Source organism: Diospyros lotus, chromosome 1 (assembly GCF_014633365.1).
Source record: "Diospyros lotus cultivar Yz01 chromosome 1, ASM1463336v1, whole genome shotgun sequence".
Classification (NCBI taxonomy): domain Eukaryota; kingdom Viridiplantae; phylum Streptophyta; class Magnoliopsida; order Ericales; family Ebenaceae; genus Diospyros; species Diospyros lotus.
The window spans coordinates 30,367,114-30,381,806 of record NC_068338.1 but is presented as its reverse complement, the minus strand read 5'-3'; the positions used below and the strand labels follow the sequence as shown (position 1 = coordinate 30,381,806).

General features: G+C 37.5%; 2 protein-coding genes across 3 annotated transcripts; one reads left to right on the top strand and one right to left on the bottom strand.

Annotated features, from left to right (window-relative positions):
• Positions 1-981: 981 nt before the first annotated feature.
• Positions 982-2,085, top strand: LOC127800780 (vegetative cell wall protein gp1-like). Its single transcript, XM_052335596.1, has one exon. The coding sequence runs from the start codon at positions 1,333-1,335 to the stop codon at positions 1,837-1,839; it is 507 nt and encodes a 168-aa protein (XP_052191556.1). The 5' UTR covers positions 982-1,332; the 3' UTR covers positions 1,840-2,085.
• Positions 2,086-3,897: 1,812 nt separating this feature from the next.
• Positions 3,898-13,371, bottom strand: LOC127800771 (4-hydroxy-3-methylbut-2-en-1-yl diphosphate synthase (ferredoxin), chloroplastic). Of its 2 annotated transcripts, none has more exons than XM_052335574.1 (20): positions 13,085-13,371; positions 12,377-12,613; positions 11,827-11,984; positions 10,557-10,663; positions 10,371-10,471; positions 10,219-10,295; positions 9,336-9,455; positions 9,006-9,236; positions 7,691-7,807; positions 7,516-7,590; positions 7,322-7,399; positions 6,991-7,050; positions 6,841-6,903; positions 6,529-6,673; positions 6,296-6,434; positions 5,419-5,496; positions 5,182-5,341; positions 4,915-5,013; positions 4,694-4,798; positions 3,898-4,234 (listed from the first exon to the last, which is right to left on the bottom strand). In XM_052335574.1, the coding sequence occupies exons 2-20, from the start codon at positions 12,588-12,590 to the stop codon at positions 4,133-4,135; spliced, it is 2,229 nt and encodes a 742-aa protein (XP_052191534.1). In that variant the 5' UTR covers positions 12,591-12,613; positions 13,085-13,371; the 3' UTR covers positions 3,898-4,132. The 2 variants fall into 2 exon arrangements, with proteins under 2 accessions (XP_052191534.1, XP_052191543.1); XM_052335583.1 differs by having other exon boundaries at positions 13,199-13,371.
• Between the last annotated feature and the right edge of the window lie 1,322 nt (positions 13,372-14,693).

The following is a 14,693-nucleotide window of genomic DNA, read 5'->3' as shown; positions in this document are numbered from 1 at the left end:
CTAAGAATCCAATCAAATCAAATCAACCTGACTTTTATTGATTGGATTGGTCTAATTTTGTATAGAGGTTGGCTTGATTATTTGTTCAATCTTATAGACTTAGTAGAAATCAATTCGGCTATAAATCAGAGTTAAACACAAACTAAACTCCTCCTAATTGTTAGCTAATAGATTTTTATACAAATATTTAAATAAAGAGCGCTCCATGTAAGAGATTAATAAATTTGGTAGTTCAAGTTCTATTCAAAATAAAGGATAACACAATGAAAATGTTTATGATGATATCTAATTTGGATGTTATTAATACACGATAATTTTTTTTTTTATAATTGTTCATTGGTAATATAATGTTGCTTGCTTAAAGATAATGATTAGACATTGTATTTAAATCCTTAGCTCCCTCTTTCCTTTAATTCAAAAGAAAAATGTTATTTGTATAAATAATTGAGTAATTGAGAGAATGATCGAAAACGCTAAAATTTAAAAATGTCTTCACCTAATTTGCAGCTATCATCTTTGGATGAAATCTCGGGCTTCATGCTGGATGATGACCGATCGAGATGAAGATGAAGCTCGATCGAGCTTCATGATTGATGAAACTCGACAATTGATGATAAAATTCAATCTATAAAGTTTGATGCAGTCATTGAACTTGTACATCTCATTGATATATCTAGCACGGTCTAATCCAAAATGATAGAAAATTCAAGTTTCAATACACATGGGACCCTACACGCCTGAACCACACGTCACGTGATAATGTGAGATGCAGATATGATGATTATGTACAATTTAATATGTATTTAGATCTGAAATACATAATTTAATAATAAAAATAACATTTATCCCCCCACTAATTAAGTAATTATCATTTTTTCACTACATCCGTCGTAGGCGTAGGGTAAGGGTGGCGCCCGTTCTGCCTTAGTTTCAATTCAGTTTCCTTGCATCTGCAATTTCCTTTGCGCTTGTTTATCGCTTACGGCACCACAATCCAGTGCCCCCGCGCCGCCGCCTCGAATTCTGTTATCCGCTACGTGGCATCACATGATTGGCGAAGGCGTCACTGCACCGCCAATAAATCTAGCTAGTGGCCACGATCTTTGAAACTCCCTTTTATTTGCTTCCAGATCTGTCCCATTCCCACCATTTTTCAAGTCTCTGCGCTCTCTCTCTCTCTCTCCCCCCCCCCCCCCCCCCCCTCTCTCTCTCTGTTATCTACGCCGCTGCTCGCACTCTGCATTGTCTTTTGCACCTGAGGCAAAGTTTCGGATCTGATTTTCTGCTCCTTTGATATTGGTCAGATCGAAAGGAGGCGAAAAGGTCCTGGCAATGGCGAGAATCCACTCTTTCGCATTGTCTTTCCTTGTTCTCTTGGCGCTTTTCTCTGCACAACTCGCTGTATCTGCTGATCCACCGAGCCCGGCACCGCAACCCAGCGCCGCCCTCCACTCCTCTCCGCCGTCCCAAGCCGAAGGGCCGGTTAGTCCTTCTCCATCGCCGGAATTGAGTCCTCCTCCGGCAGATCTCGCTCCTGGCTCATCGCCGTCACCTTCGGAGAAGTCGCCAAGTCCGGCTCCGTCACCTTCGGAGAAGTCGCCAAGTCCTGGACCATCGGCGCCGGGCGACACCAGTACCGTGAAGAGTAACGTGAACGCGGAAGGCGAGGAAGCAAATGAGTCGTCCGGTGGCCTGAAAGGCGGACAGAAGGCCGGGATTGCGATCGGAGTGGTAGCTGCCGCGTGTGTCGTGGGGTTCGGAGCGCTGGTATACAAGAAACGGCAGCAGAACATCCAACGGTCGCAGTACGGCTACGCCGCCAGGAGAGAGATTCTGTAGATGTATTGTACGTACATATATCTACCTCTAGGTGCCATTGTCTCTCTCTATTCTTATCATATGCCATTCAGTGAATTTGTTACGCGAGGATGATGAAATTTGTTTGATTCTTTAGTGGTATAATGGAACTTCCAATACTACATTTGTATTCCAGAATTTTTGTTGTTACCAACACGGGTCTATTATGCTTCAATTTAGACTCCGGCACTCTAGCTTGCTATTTTACTGTGCTTCATTCTCGGATCAGATTTATTGCTTATGAGTATGTCTTCAATTTTGTATCCAGTAAGGGCCCATGCCCATTAATTGCTTTTACCGCTTCTATTGTTCTGTTATTGAAACATACCCATTTCTTATGTTTGTCTCTTCGTTATGTATTTTTATGTTTTTATTTTGGGTACTAGTTCGTAATGAAGTTATATCCTTCATCGAAAATTATAAGGAATGGTAAAGATTTGTTCTAGGTAGTACCTTTTTTAAGCTACCACATTGGTTTTAGATAAAAAAAAAAAAAAAAAAAAACTAGAGTTAGGCTTGAACCAACATTGCTTGCTGGAAGGTTTCATTCGGCCTTTTTAGGTGGGAATCAACTTCTTGTGCATTTTGAATATTAGAAGCAATGTCAAAGCTCATTCGATAGTGGGATTGACTTATAATTTAGTACTTGTTGACTGGTGAAATGGAATGATGACTCATCTTATTATCATATTCCTTAGATATAATCGAAGTGCTCATTTGGTATAAAATTATTTGAGCTGATTTATTAGCCATATTTTTTCATTATTAAATAAGTTACAGTTCAGCGGTCAACCTGTGATTGCGGTGGCGGGTGGATTAGGTAAATCGGCTACTTCATGTTCAAATCACGAGCAATTTGGTGGGTTTTTGAGGTAGTCCAAGTCATACAAAGGCGTCCAACTTAGGAGTTTGGTAAATTTGTTTCTTATTAAGAAGTCGTAGATTCACCAAGTATGGATTGAATTGTGCATAAAAATTTTCTATTGCCAGCCTAAAGAACGTTCTATACCATAATAATGTTCCTTGTAATATCATAATAGTGGTAGGTGTTATGTACGATAGGCTTCTCCAATGGACGGGTAGAACGAACCAATAGTCAATAAATAAGTAGTGTATGGTTGTAGCGTTAATATGGCACGACTGGTCCCCCCCCCTTCGGTCTATTCGCATAAATGGAGAGGCCTTGACTTGGAAAGGAAGGCTTGGTTGGACGGTCAGCTATAATTATCTTTGCATGGATGGCAAACCATAATTTTGGTTGCAAAAACTTGTTATATAAGTTGAATCCGACATCGGTTCGGTAAAATAGGGCCTTTTCTTAAGCACTAAAAAAAGGAGCCATTGAAACGTGTTGGTTTCATTTTTGTCATTTACTACTTGCTTCATTTGAAAGGGGCAAGGCGGCCAAAAATGCTTAATTTGTTGCTTTATTATAATTTTAGTGTATTATTTTGTGGTGCCTTCCAGAGAGAATCAAATCAAGTCCGAAGCCTAAGTTGTACAAGGAGGAACAAATGGAAGTCTCATGCGGTGCAAGCTAATGCCAGATTGTTTCCATGGACGATATTAGTCGGCCCAGTGAATACGCTTTGGCTTGTTTTGCTGGAATGCCGTGGTCCTGAATCAGGAAGGGCCCCCCCGGCCTAAATTTGTCTGCTTCTAGCGTTTTCCGAGTCAAAGTCCTCCAAGGGAGGAAGAGGGAGAGAGTCCAACAGAACTTGAATCCTATCTCGTCAGTAAACTAAGTCGTCAGAAACGTGTTTAGCTGTTCTGTTTAATTTTTTTTTTAAGAAAAAGTTAAAAATTATAAAAATGGATCATTTTTTGTTTTTAAGATTTTTTAGAAATAAAAACAAAGTTGATCTTTGGTTCATCTGGCCTCGCCGAATACAGAGATCAGATATGAGGGCGAATTCAGATTATATGCAGCGGAGCTAGTTCGGGGTTGCCTTGGAAGAACATAATTACCTTGATGAACATAATTATGCATCCACGCCATACGATGATCCCCAATTTCCACTTTGCCTCACTAATTAGATAGATTAGAGAACATCCGTGAGATTTTATCACTCGTTTTGATGATCAAATGATACATTTAAGCTTATTGAACAACAGACAACGCAGCCCTTCTGGGAAAGTTTTCCCAGACTCCTCTGCGGCAGTGTTTACAGTCTGCTCGTTTCACTCTACCGAATCTCTCAATATATTTTTAACCTTTATACACAGCAATAGCAGATTGATTCCCATTGTATCTATGCGTCGATGTTACCTGGTCTTAAGCTTCTTCTGGAGGATCCACCCACCGGCCATGGTCCTTTATTAGCTGGATTAAGGCATCGGTTGCCGCCTCCATTGCAATGCCTCGCTTTACTACCGTCTGAAATGAAACCAACATGTCATGTGATCTAAAACATCTAATAATGTCTGATTAACTAACAGGAATCATCATCACCACCCTGGCCAAGGTGAAGACAGTATGGTGTGATTAAGTGTGTTGATTTGGTTTTACACGAAAACCGGATGGGGTTAACAAAATTTCAATTTATACTAATTCCAATAAGAAGTACGTGCATGGAGGTACAGAATTAGCTGCCCTCCAAAGGAGAAGAGAGGCACTAGGGCTAGGAGTTCACTTAAACATATTAGGCAGAAATGAGGTGAAATTTTGACCAAGACTGAAATTATTTCAGCTTGATTTTTGTCATCAGTAATAGCACGAAGACTAAATGGAACTACCCTGGCATCCTCCTCATCTCAATCTCTACGCTTGTTAAACTTCGTTGGAAATATTTCATTTAATTCCAAATGCGATGCCAAAGAAATAATATTACTATACCTTCCCAACGTAAAGGTCAATCTTTCCGGGAGCACCACCAACGTACCCAAAATCTGCATCAGCCATCTCCCCTGGTCCATTTACTATGCAACCCATGATGGCAATCTGCCATAGGAATGAGCAAGAAGTAGGAAAGAAAGTAGAACGGAGAATTAGTGCAAAATGGAAGGGTGTGAATCAATATCATCCAAAGTCCTACTCCAAAGGGATTCGGCAATTACCGAAACACCAGGCAAGTGTGATGTCTTCTCTCTTATTTGAGCACTTATCTCCTGAAGGTCAAAGAGAGTCCTACCACATGATGGGCATGAAACATATTCCTGCAACAGAATCATGCTTTCACGGATCAACCACTATAACCGTCACTAGTCATTTACTTATTTTTGTTCCATCGCTGTTATTATTCATGTACTTTGGTGTATGATAAAGGAGCATGAAGTTGGTTGTCAAGTATCCTACATCAAGTTCACAAAGTAACGCGTTCTTACTGTCTTTGTATTCCGCATTCTGCAGCCTTGTAGCAAATTGAAAGAAGTATTTCTAAGAAACTCAAAGTCCTGATCAGGGGCTTCTAATAGAACACCATCTCCAAGACCATCTACTAAAAGGGCTCCGGCATTGCTACCAGCAGTAATAACTAGATCATCCCTGCAAACAAGCATAGCATGAGCGAGAAGTGCTGATTCTTTCAACCTTACTCAAATACTAAGGATTAGGTCGTTAACCTGTGAATTCCATCAGGGAACTGCAAATGGTGAATTACAGGGAATTCAAGACCATTTTCTGAAAGAAACTCAAATAGCCTGCAGTGCAGAGAACATTTAAACCATCAGGACCATGATGCATGAGGATTAAACTATCCCATCCCCATGAAAAACAGGCTTAAAAGTTGAGGAAGAAATTCCAGTTATATTAGTAAATGGTAGTAAGGGGTGGATGATCATCTCTCTTTAAATGTTAAGTGTGGTCAACATCTTTCTGAGGAATGCTTTCCCAGTTCATAGCCCTGGTCGAGATTGGGTTAGTGTTCAGTGTACCAACATACAAGATCGAAAAAAATGCTCTTCAGAGCTGTAATGCCCAAAGATTCCCATGTCTTTCTTGGTTGGAAAAACCCAACTGGCTATTTCCATCTTCCTGAATTGGGAGAGCAAGAACAGGTCTCCCTCATTTTTTTTTTTTTTTGGGGGGGGGGGGGGGGGGGGGGAGCAGAGCATCCAAAGAATTCATTTGAATAATGGGAATTCTAGAATTTTTGAAAGATGCCCTGTGCGGGACGAGTACCAGGCCAAAGCAGGAATTCTTTACGACATAATATTCAACAGATCCCTTAACGCTAAGATGAGAACAAGAGGAAGAGACATGGTTTTTCCACAAATATTTTCAAACCTGCATTCAGAATTATTGATGTCAAAAGGCATGGACTACTATTAAACTAAGGATCTTTCTCTTTATTTCCTTATACACTTGATATATAAATATTTTATCCACACTCACATGCAAGTGCTAAAATAACTGTTGAGCAGCTTCAAATAGAGGGTGCCAAGCCATCTAAACATAAACTAAAGTCTGATTGTATACATGGAAGTTTCTAGAGTGTACCTTCTAGCTGCTTGTACTCTACCAACTCTTTCCTCTCTGTATGGTAGATCATGAAGTACCATTGTGGCATCAACACTTCTAAGAGTTTCCAGCTCTTCATAAGGTTCATCTCCACGTACAGACACAACCAAGCGCGTTCCTGAAAGGTACATTTTTAACAAAGAAATGTAACTAACCACATAATGGAATGTGCCCAATTCTGAATGCTCATAAAAGTTAAATACTATAGGCACCTTCTGGCAAAAGCTTGTCAGCACCAGTTGATAATTCCTTGAGGTTTACCAGAACCATGGCGTTGGGTAATGGCTTTGTCAGCTGCTCTGACAAAGGAGTTATAACCCCCATACTAATATCTATCAACCTCTTGAGAGCTAGCCTCTGATCATGATATAAAGAATATCAAGTCATATGCTTCCTTTACTGAACTAGACCAGCGCAGTAAAATGGTTTAAATGAAAACAGTGCAAAGCTAAACAAGATTAATAGAAATTTTCCATCACAAATGATTTCATCAAACTAATGGTGCAAAAGAGAGAAGTCCTTACTGCATCATTGTCATCTGCCGGTGGAAGCACTCTTAATAAAATTGAGTCCACAGTTGCTAGATCCTAACACAACAGAGTTTGCCTTTAAGATCCTTTGTGTTGAACTGCGTCCAATATGTTTGATGTAGTTAAAGCAGAGAAGAAACAGACCTTAAATGGCATGCCAACCACAAACTTAGCTGCAAGGGATCTATAGAGTAGTTCAGGAGTCTGGCAAAGAAAAAGAGAAAAAAAAACTTCAAGTGGCCATTCCAAATGACAAATTGTTGAAGAAGCTGCTGAATCTTAAGCAAAGAAAAAACTTAAAGATGTAATTCAACAAGAAAAATTGTTGAAGTAGCTGCTGAATCCTATGCCAAGTATGGCTTGCCATACTTGGACTGCATTTCACCAAATATAACTGTTAATATCTCTCCTTGTGTGACAGTGTTTAATAAAATAAATAAGAAATCTCTTAACAGTAGTCCACAAAAAGGGTGACCTTCAACTGGTCCAAGGAAACAGACATGAGAACAGAGCCATCACGGTGCAGTACACCTCTGTAATCCACCTCTTCACCCTGTACACAAATCAAACAAGTGTCATTTTCAGTAGTCTGAATACAGTAATAAACACAGCAAAGAGATCATTGAGCCAGAAAAAGAAAAATTGAAAAGATCAAAGCAGTGAACTGACCTCCTTTTGTGTTGGCAACTGCCCAGTTCTACGTTGGAAATCAAAGTAATGTCTGTGCTTCTCTTTGAATGGAGACTGGTTGAAAAGATTCAACAATCAAGTTAAAAAGGGTTTTTGCGAGGAAAAATATCAAACTTTTAGCATGATCAGGAAACAAGAACTTCTAGAAACTTACCACCCCTTGCTGAAGTTCAGCTGCTTTTCTACCAAGGTTAGCCAGCCTTCTACAGGGGTCTATCTCCTCTTCGGGGGGTTCTGTGAGGGAGACCCTGATTGTATCCCCCAAACCATCCTGTATGTGTATCAGTAAAGTTCTTGAGTTGCATAATGATCACCAATTAGACATCACCACATCTGAAGTTTAATTATTCAGATGATTCTAAGCACTGTTGTTAGAATCTTAGAATTCACGATTCGAATCGTATGATTCGACTCAATTCATATAAAAATCGAGTCGAATCTATAGAGTGAATCTAAAATCCCTTAAAATCGTACGATTCACGATTTGAATCATATGATTTGACTTGATTCATATAAAAATCGAGTCGAATTTATAGGGTGAATAAAAAATCCCTTAGAATTAACTATGAATCGAACGAATCGATCGTGAATCGCATGAATAGCACGATTCGTCCAATTCGTGCGACTTCGTTTGCATGTGCGATTTAATCAAATATTCGTTCGATTTGGCTATCTTTGAAAACAAAGAAGATGATGGAAATGATGAAGATGATTGATAACTAGTGAAGATTATAGAGAATGGAGTTTATTAGTAACCTTATAATTGTAAGTTTTTTTTTTTTTCTAACTTATTATTTTGAAAGTGGTTTGGTTTGGTGCAATTTGAATTTAAAGGCAACATGAATATACTTTTGCCTTTTGGTATAATTTTAAACTTAGCAAATATATTTAGAAGTTTATTTATCTATTTATATTTAAAAGAATTGATCATGGTGGGCACATTATTTATTTTCTATGGATATATATTATTTATAGTTGAAATTGAGAATGTGTACCAAATCTTACGATTCGATTCGATTCTCGATTCACGATTCATAAAACAAAGATTTTGATTCTCGATTCGAATCTCAATTTAACAACTATGATTCTAAGTACAATTTGCAGGATAGATGCAATTAATTGCTCCCAATATTTACAACTACTAAGAAAAATATATTCTTTATGCTAAATTCTTTTAGTATTTATAAGAAAAGAAGATATTAAAACATATGATTTCAGATGGCAGATGCATTAAGTACAATTTGCACCAATAGCTTCTAGCGGCCTTGCTTTATGCATTAATATAATATAATCAAACCTTCTTTCAAATATATATATATATATGTGTGTGTGTGTGTGTGTGTATCATCTCGGCAGATGTGCAATTGAATGGAAAGTCAAAAATGTGGTTGTCCATTCAAATGAATATACAAGGATAAGGAAGTACCAGAAGAAAGAACTGTAGAACTTAGACAAGAAAAAGTACTAACCTGAAGAAGGGTCCCAATGCCAATTGCAGATTTCATCCGTCCATCCTCACCCTCACCAGCTTCAGTAACTCCCAAATGTAATGGATAATCCCATCCTTGAACATACATTTCAGCAACAAGTAAACGGTATGCCTGGACCATGATTACTGGATTGCTTGCTTTCATTGAGAAGAGGAAATTATGGTAATCCAGCTTTCGACAAATTCTTGCAAATTCAAAAGCAGATTCTACCTGTTAAAAAAGGCAATCAGTATGACATCACTAAATTTGAAAACTATATAGAATAGATGAATTAGAAGTTTGTAGCAGTATCATAGAATAGTGCTGCACCATTCCTCTTGGAGAATCCCCATAATAACTCATTATACGATCTGAAAGGCTACCATGGTTTGTTCCAATGCGCATTGCTCTTCCATATTTCTTACATTTCTCAACCAAAGGAGAGAAGACCTGAAATAATTAAAATAAAATGTTAAAAACATGTCTAAATTTAGAGTTAACACCCGAGGGATCTCAGTTTCAGTAGCCATCCATCTAGTGCAAATAATATGTGCATGAAAGCTAAATTATCTGAAACATTAAAATAGATTAGCGAGCAAAAGGAATAATGAAAGAGGAACACTTCATTGCAATCCATAACACAATTAATTTGTTCTATTTAAGATTATGGTTTTTTCTGCGAAGAAAAAAAACTGAAACACAATCATCCTGATCGGAAAGAAGCACGGGGATCATACAGAGAATAAAAGAGCTAGATGTCTTCATAGTGATCAAACCCAATTTAACCCTCTAATACCAACTTAAGCTTTTAGATGAGATGGTGGTTAACAATTCAACATTAATAAAACCCAGCAATTTTCCCATTTCCACATTTCTTGCTCTCACTCTGTGACTGATGTACTTTGTCTATTATGTAATATGCTAAACCATTTGTTCAAAAAATAAAGTTTGTTCTTGCCCAATCCTAGCAAGGATAGGAGTTGTTCAAGTCACAGCCTGCCGAAGAGGTACACTGGTCCCTCCTCTTTAACCCTTTTTGTCCCAGAAATAAATTAGTTTGTAAATAAGAAAGTTAATAGCAACAGAATTGGAATAGGCATTTTCTGAGAAGGCAATGTAATAGAGCAATGTGAGCTCCCTAACTTAATTGTTTAAAGGTAACCAGTTTGCTGTGCTTGGCAAGAATGACGCTGGAAAAGTTAAATGGTCAGACCTGCTCAATATGCTCAAGTTCCTTCTGATAATCTTCCTCAGTGTACTCCAGCTTTTCAAACTGAGCACGCCTATCAGCTGTAATGAATCACTGTTTAAATCCCAAAATACAAGACATCCGAAAGCAGTTAATTTTAGTAGTAAATTAAGTACCAAAGTTTCCTGGGTTGACACGAATTTTTTCAAAGCATTCAGCAACTCGCATTGCAACAGAGGGGGCAAAATGTATGTCTGCCACAAGAGGTATGTTGTAACTGCACATAGAAAAATCATTAAGAAATGCACCAAGTTGATATTCCTATCCAACTTTCATAAACTCCAATAATATTGAAGACCTACTTCTTTTGAAGAAGGGAGTTTCTAATTTCATAACACGCATCTGCTTCTCTCTTCCCTTGTACTGTTATCCGAACAATATCTGCTCCACTGTCAGCAATTCTCATTACCTACCAAAGACAATAAGGAATCTTGTTGGCAATCTTGCAAATGGAGAGTTATCATGGTTAACATGCCAATGCATCAAAAAGCAGATCATATTGCACTAGCAAATTTTTATGTGTATTTTCACATCAATCATGATGGTATATAAATGTCAAAAGAATTCTTTTGATAAGTAATAATTTTCTGAAGAAGACAATGTTGACTGTAATTACAAATATAGACAATATTTTAATATGAAATTAATTTGAGTGATGTTGGTAATAAACTGATACAAATTTTACTGAGGAGATTGGGTCAACCACTAAAGGTCCCCTTAATCATATGGATGGCAACATTTTGAAAGTTAGCTAGAGCCCTGATATTCAAACAGCTACATGATGGATTTTCCTTGTACTGAAAAAAAAAATGAAAGACTAATAAGAGTTGCATCAACAAAAAGTGAAATTTTCTACATTGTGGGTAATGCTAGGAAGAATAGAAAAATTAGCATGGAGTTGAGATAGTGAGAAATGACATACTAGCATGTATTTTAAGTAAAATATTACCATGATTATGCAGAATGGTGAAACATGATTCATGTACCAATCCTAAAAGCTAGGACAAGGCTTTGTTTGGTTGAGTAGACAATAACATGACATTTATGCTATGCTACCCTAGGAGAAACTGTAGTTTTATGCTGTGCTATTTTGTTAACAATTGTACGTGGGCTTTCTTATGGTTACTTTGGGGTTTGGTGGATTCATGCTTGTTCTGTCCTCATTCATCCAGTAATTCCTCAGTTCCTTGAGCCAGAAAATTGTGACCATCATTGGTGAGCTACATCTAGGAGACTATAAAGTAAAGATGGAAAAGACAAGGTAAGCAATACTAAATGTCACAAGGATCTGCTAACACTTTTCTAGATAGAAAAGCATGCCTACTATAGCCTGGAGGTAGGGAGCAAGAAACTTTTATTATGATTGGCTTAAAAGATTTGGCTACCCAGAATCCTGGTACCAAGCAATAAATGACAAACTAGAACACATGCTTTTGACACCTGACTTCTGGTGAGAGATATAAAGAACAAGAAATATTATTCCCTTTTATGTTAAAAAGCTAGATGCTAGAATTAGCAAATAATAACTAAAAACTAGATGCTGAAATAGAAGAACAACAAAAGTAAAAGAACCTGTTCAACTGTTGCAGCGACATCCTTGGTGTCAGTTGTGGTCATTGTTTGAATTCTTATTGGATGCTCGCTTCCAACTGCCACATTACCAACCATCACTGTCCGGGTTTTCCGCCTGACTGTTTTGTGTATAGATTCACAGTACTTTTGCCTAGGAACTACAGCCATAAAATGATTCAGTAGATGTAACAAGATCAAGATGAGCATATAGCATTTGATATTCTGAATTCTGCTTCAATGCTAATAAACTAATAAAGAAGGGGAAAGAAAGCTTTCAAAATTTGAAACTATGGTTGTGGACTAAAATTGTATTTGGGTTGAGGCCAAAGAGAAGTTATGTCTTATTTTAGTTCAGTCTTTACTCATCAGAAACTAAAACATATAGCATGGCATTCAGTCTTAGTTTTTACATATGTTTTCTTCATTTTTCTCTATGACCAAGCAAAGGGCGAATGAAAGAAGCAGCCAAGCTTGTAAGAACTTCAAAACTCTTCAATTACTGGAAAGTTCAGACGCCTGGTTCTCTGCAAACTATGGGAGACAGTTATACCTAATAAAGGACTTCCTTCTGATGCAGGCTGAAGTTCAGCAATTTCTGAACTAGGATTGGAATTTCTGATCACAGTCACAGAGACCTTCTTTCGACCAAACTTGATCCTCTGCAAGTCAGAAACTCTCATAAAATCCAAGCTTTTTGCAAAACCTACAGCATGATCCCTGCTCTTCAGTCCCGTAAATGAAGCTGGGACAGCTCCAGTTGCCATTTTCACGAACACCAGGTCACAACCTTCACAGTGCCAAAACAAAATCAGACGAAATCAATGGCTTCCAAAACAACAAAGTTGATCTCTTCAATTAAAACCAAAAATTAGTTCATCATCCTTGAAAAACTTTCCCCAGCTTTTCACCAGCAACGAAACATCTCGTAATTCTCTTTTCTCAATCAAAAATTAAAACTCGAACCAAGCTAGAATAGTTAAAATTCAATCATAGCACATATAAGTTAAGCTCTCCACTCCAAACTAAAAAACAATTCACATAAACCTTCTTCATTTTTTCTTTTCTCATTTCAAAGAAAAAATAAAAGACCAAAAAGTCAAAGGATTTATCATTTCTTTAGTTCTCCCTCAGCATCTCAAACAACCAAACAGTGTGCACTCTCTTTTCTTCTCTTTCCTGGCAATCAAATCCACCTTAACCGTAAAACACTAAACGGAACAAATACGATAAAGCACTGAATCGAGAATAAGATTGGCACCTCTAATTCAGTTCGGAAATCAGCAAGACATACAATAATTGCTTCCTCGAAACAATTGAAGAAGCAAAATCACTTTACAAAGCAATCATTCATGAAGCTCGATTGATTTCCCACCTGAGCTCAAATGCTATCGGGACTATAAGAAGCCGTCGATTCGAAGGATCCAGAGAGAGAGAGAGAGAGAGGTGGACTTGTGAATGCGTTGGAAATCAGAAAAATTTGGGAAATATTTGAGCGAATTTTATGGGAGAAATCAGTGGGAATTAGGAACGTCCCAACCGAAGCAAGAAGACAAACAGCGCTGTCTGGGTATCTTTTCGTTCGATGCTGGCCATACAAATTTAAATCAGGAAATTACTCTTTGGGAAGCTTGAAATTTATGAGGATTTGTAATTATGCCCCTGACATTTTGATATTTACTGTAAAGTTATGTGGAAAATTCGAAAATGGACTAATTTAAATCATTTTATTTGAAATAAGAAAAATTCAACGAAGAGGAAGAGAAGAAAATTACTTTTGTTTTGTCATTTTGCTTTCACTAATTTAAATGCCAAAAGGAGGAGAAAAGAATTAAACAGAATTTTGTGAAGGAAAAAGAAAGTATTTATTTATTGGAGGCGGCGGAAATATTAAAGTTTGTAGATAATTGTGTATTTCTAGAATCTAGAGTTACTTGAAAAAAAAAAAAAACATTTGATATTCACGGACTGTGTGTATTTTGAATTTTTTGTAGTTAAAAAAAATAAAAGAAAGGGGCATAATGAAAATTAATCAAAAGAGGAGGGACCAAAACGAGTATATACTTGGAATCTTTTGAGACAATTTTGTAGTATTCATTCTCCCAGGCATTGAAAGAGGATTTAGTTTACTGGACGGAAATGAAAGCTAACTGTTATCAAACGTGCGTTACTACACGTTCTACGAGTTGTTGTTATTGGTTAGTTTAGAATGTGGATGACACGCGCGAAACTCATACGTACGAGATAAATTTCATTTTACTTCATAGGCACTTTGGTTGTTAATTAATTTTGTAAAAATTTTTAGAATGCTCTCTCATCTTTCTACTCTTTCATCTAGACTCCATTGTGACGAGCCAATCCGTACACAATGCGTCCAAATTTGGGTTTTCCAATGGAGTGAGAGAGGATAAGGTTGTTGGTGCAATTTTAATAAAAATTTCGGTAAGACATATATCGTCATATCCAATGATAATGCACCCACCATAGAGAGTGAGTTCTGTTGGGGGAGAAACTGTGTATTTAGTTATATGTAAATTTAAAGGATGTTAGTGTTATTTTAAAAAATACAAATTTAATTAATATAATTTAGACAAATCACAAAATAGATGTAAAATTGACCCAATATTGTATTTGTAAAAAGCTACAATTTAATTGAAAATGAATATGGATCCGTCGCTCTTGGGTTGGGTAGGTTAGGAAAAAGAGTAAGTTGCCCACATGGACAGTCCAATTGATTAAGAAAGGGGCACAAAGTGCCTTTCGTGGTGAATCTTAAACCAAGACCAAAGATCGAGTCTCACAAGCAGCAGTATGGGGTATCCCTCTCCAAAGTGAAGGAGGACTCCTTATACGCGGTGAGCCTGGGTCTA

Coding starts and splice junctions, on each gene's coding strand:
- LOC127800780 (XM_052335596.1), top strand. CDS start 1,333: ATGGCGAGAATCCACTCTTTCGCATTGTCTTTCCTTGTTCTCTTGGCG.
- LOC127800771 (XM_052335574.1), bottom strand. CDS start 12,590: ATGGCAACTGGAGCTGTCCCAGCTTCATTTACGGGACTGAAGAGCAGG. Junction 9,456..10,218: donor AACTTGAGCATATTGAGCAG/GTCTGACCATTT, acceptor TAATTATTTCAG/GTCTTCTCTCCTTTGGTTGA. Junction 4,799..4,914: donor CACACTTGCCTGGTGTTTCG/GTAATTGCCGAA, acceptor TTCCTATGGCAG/ATTGCCATCATGGGTTGCAT.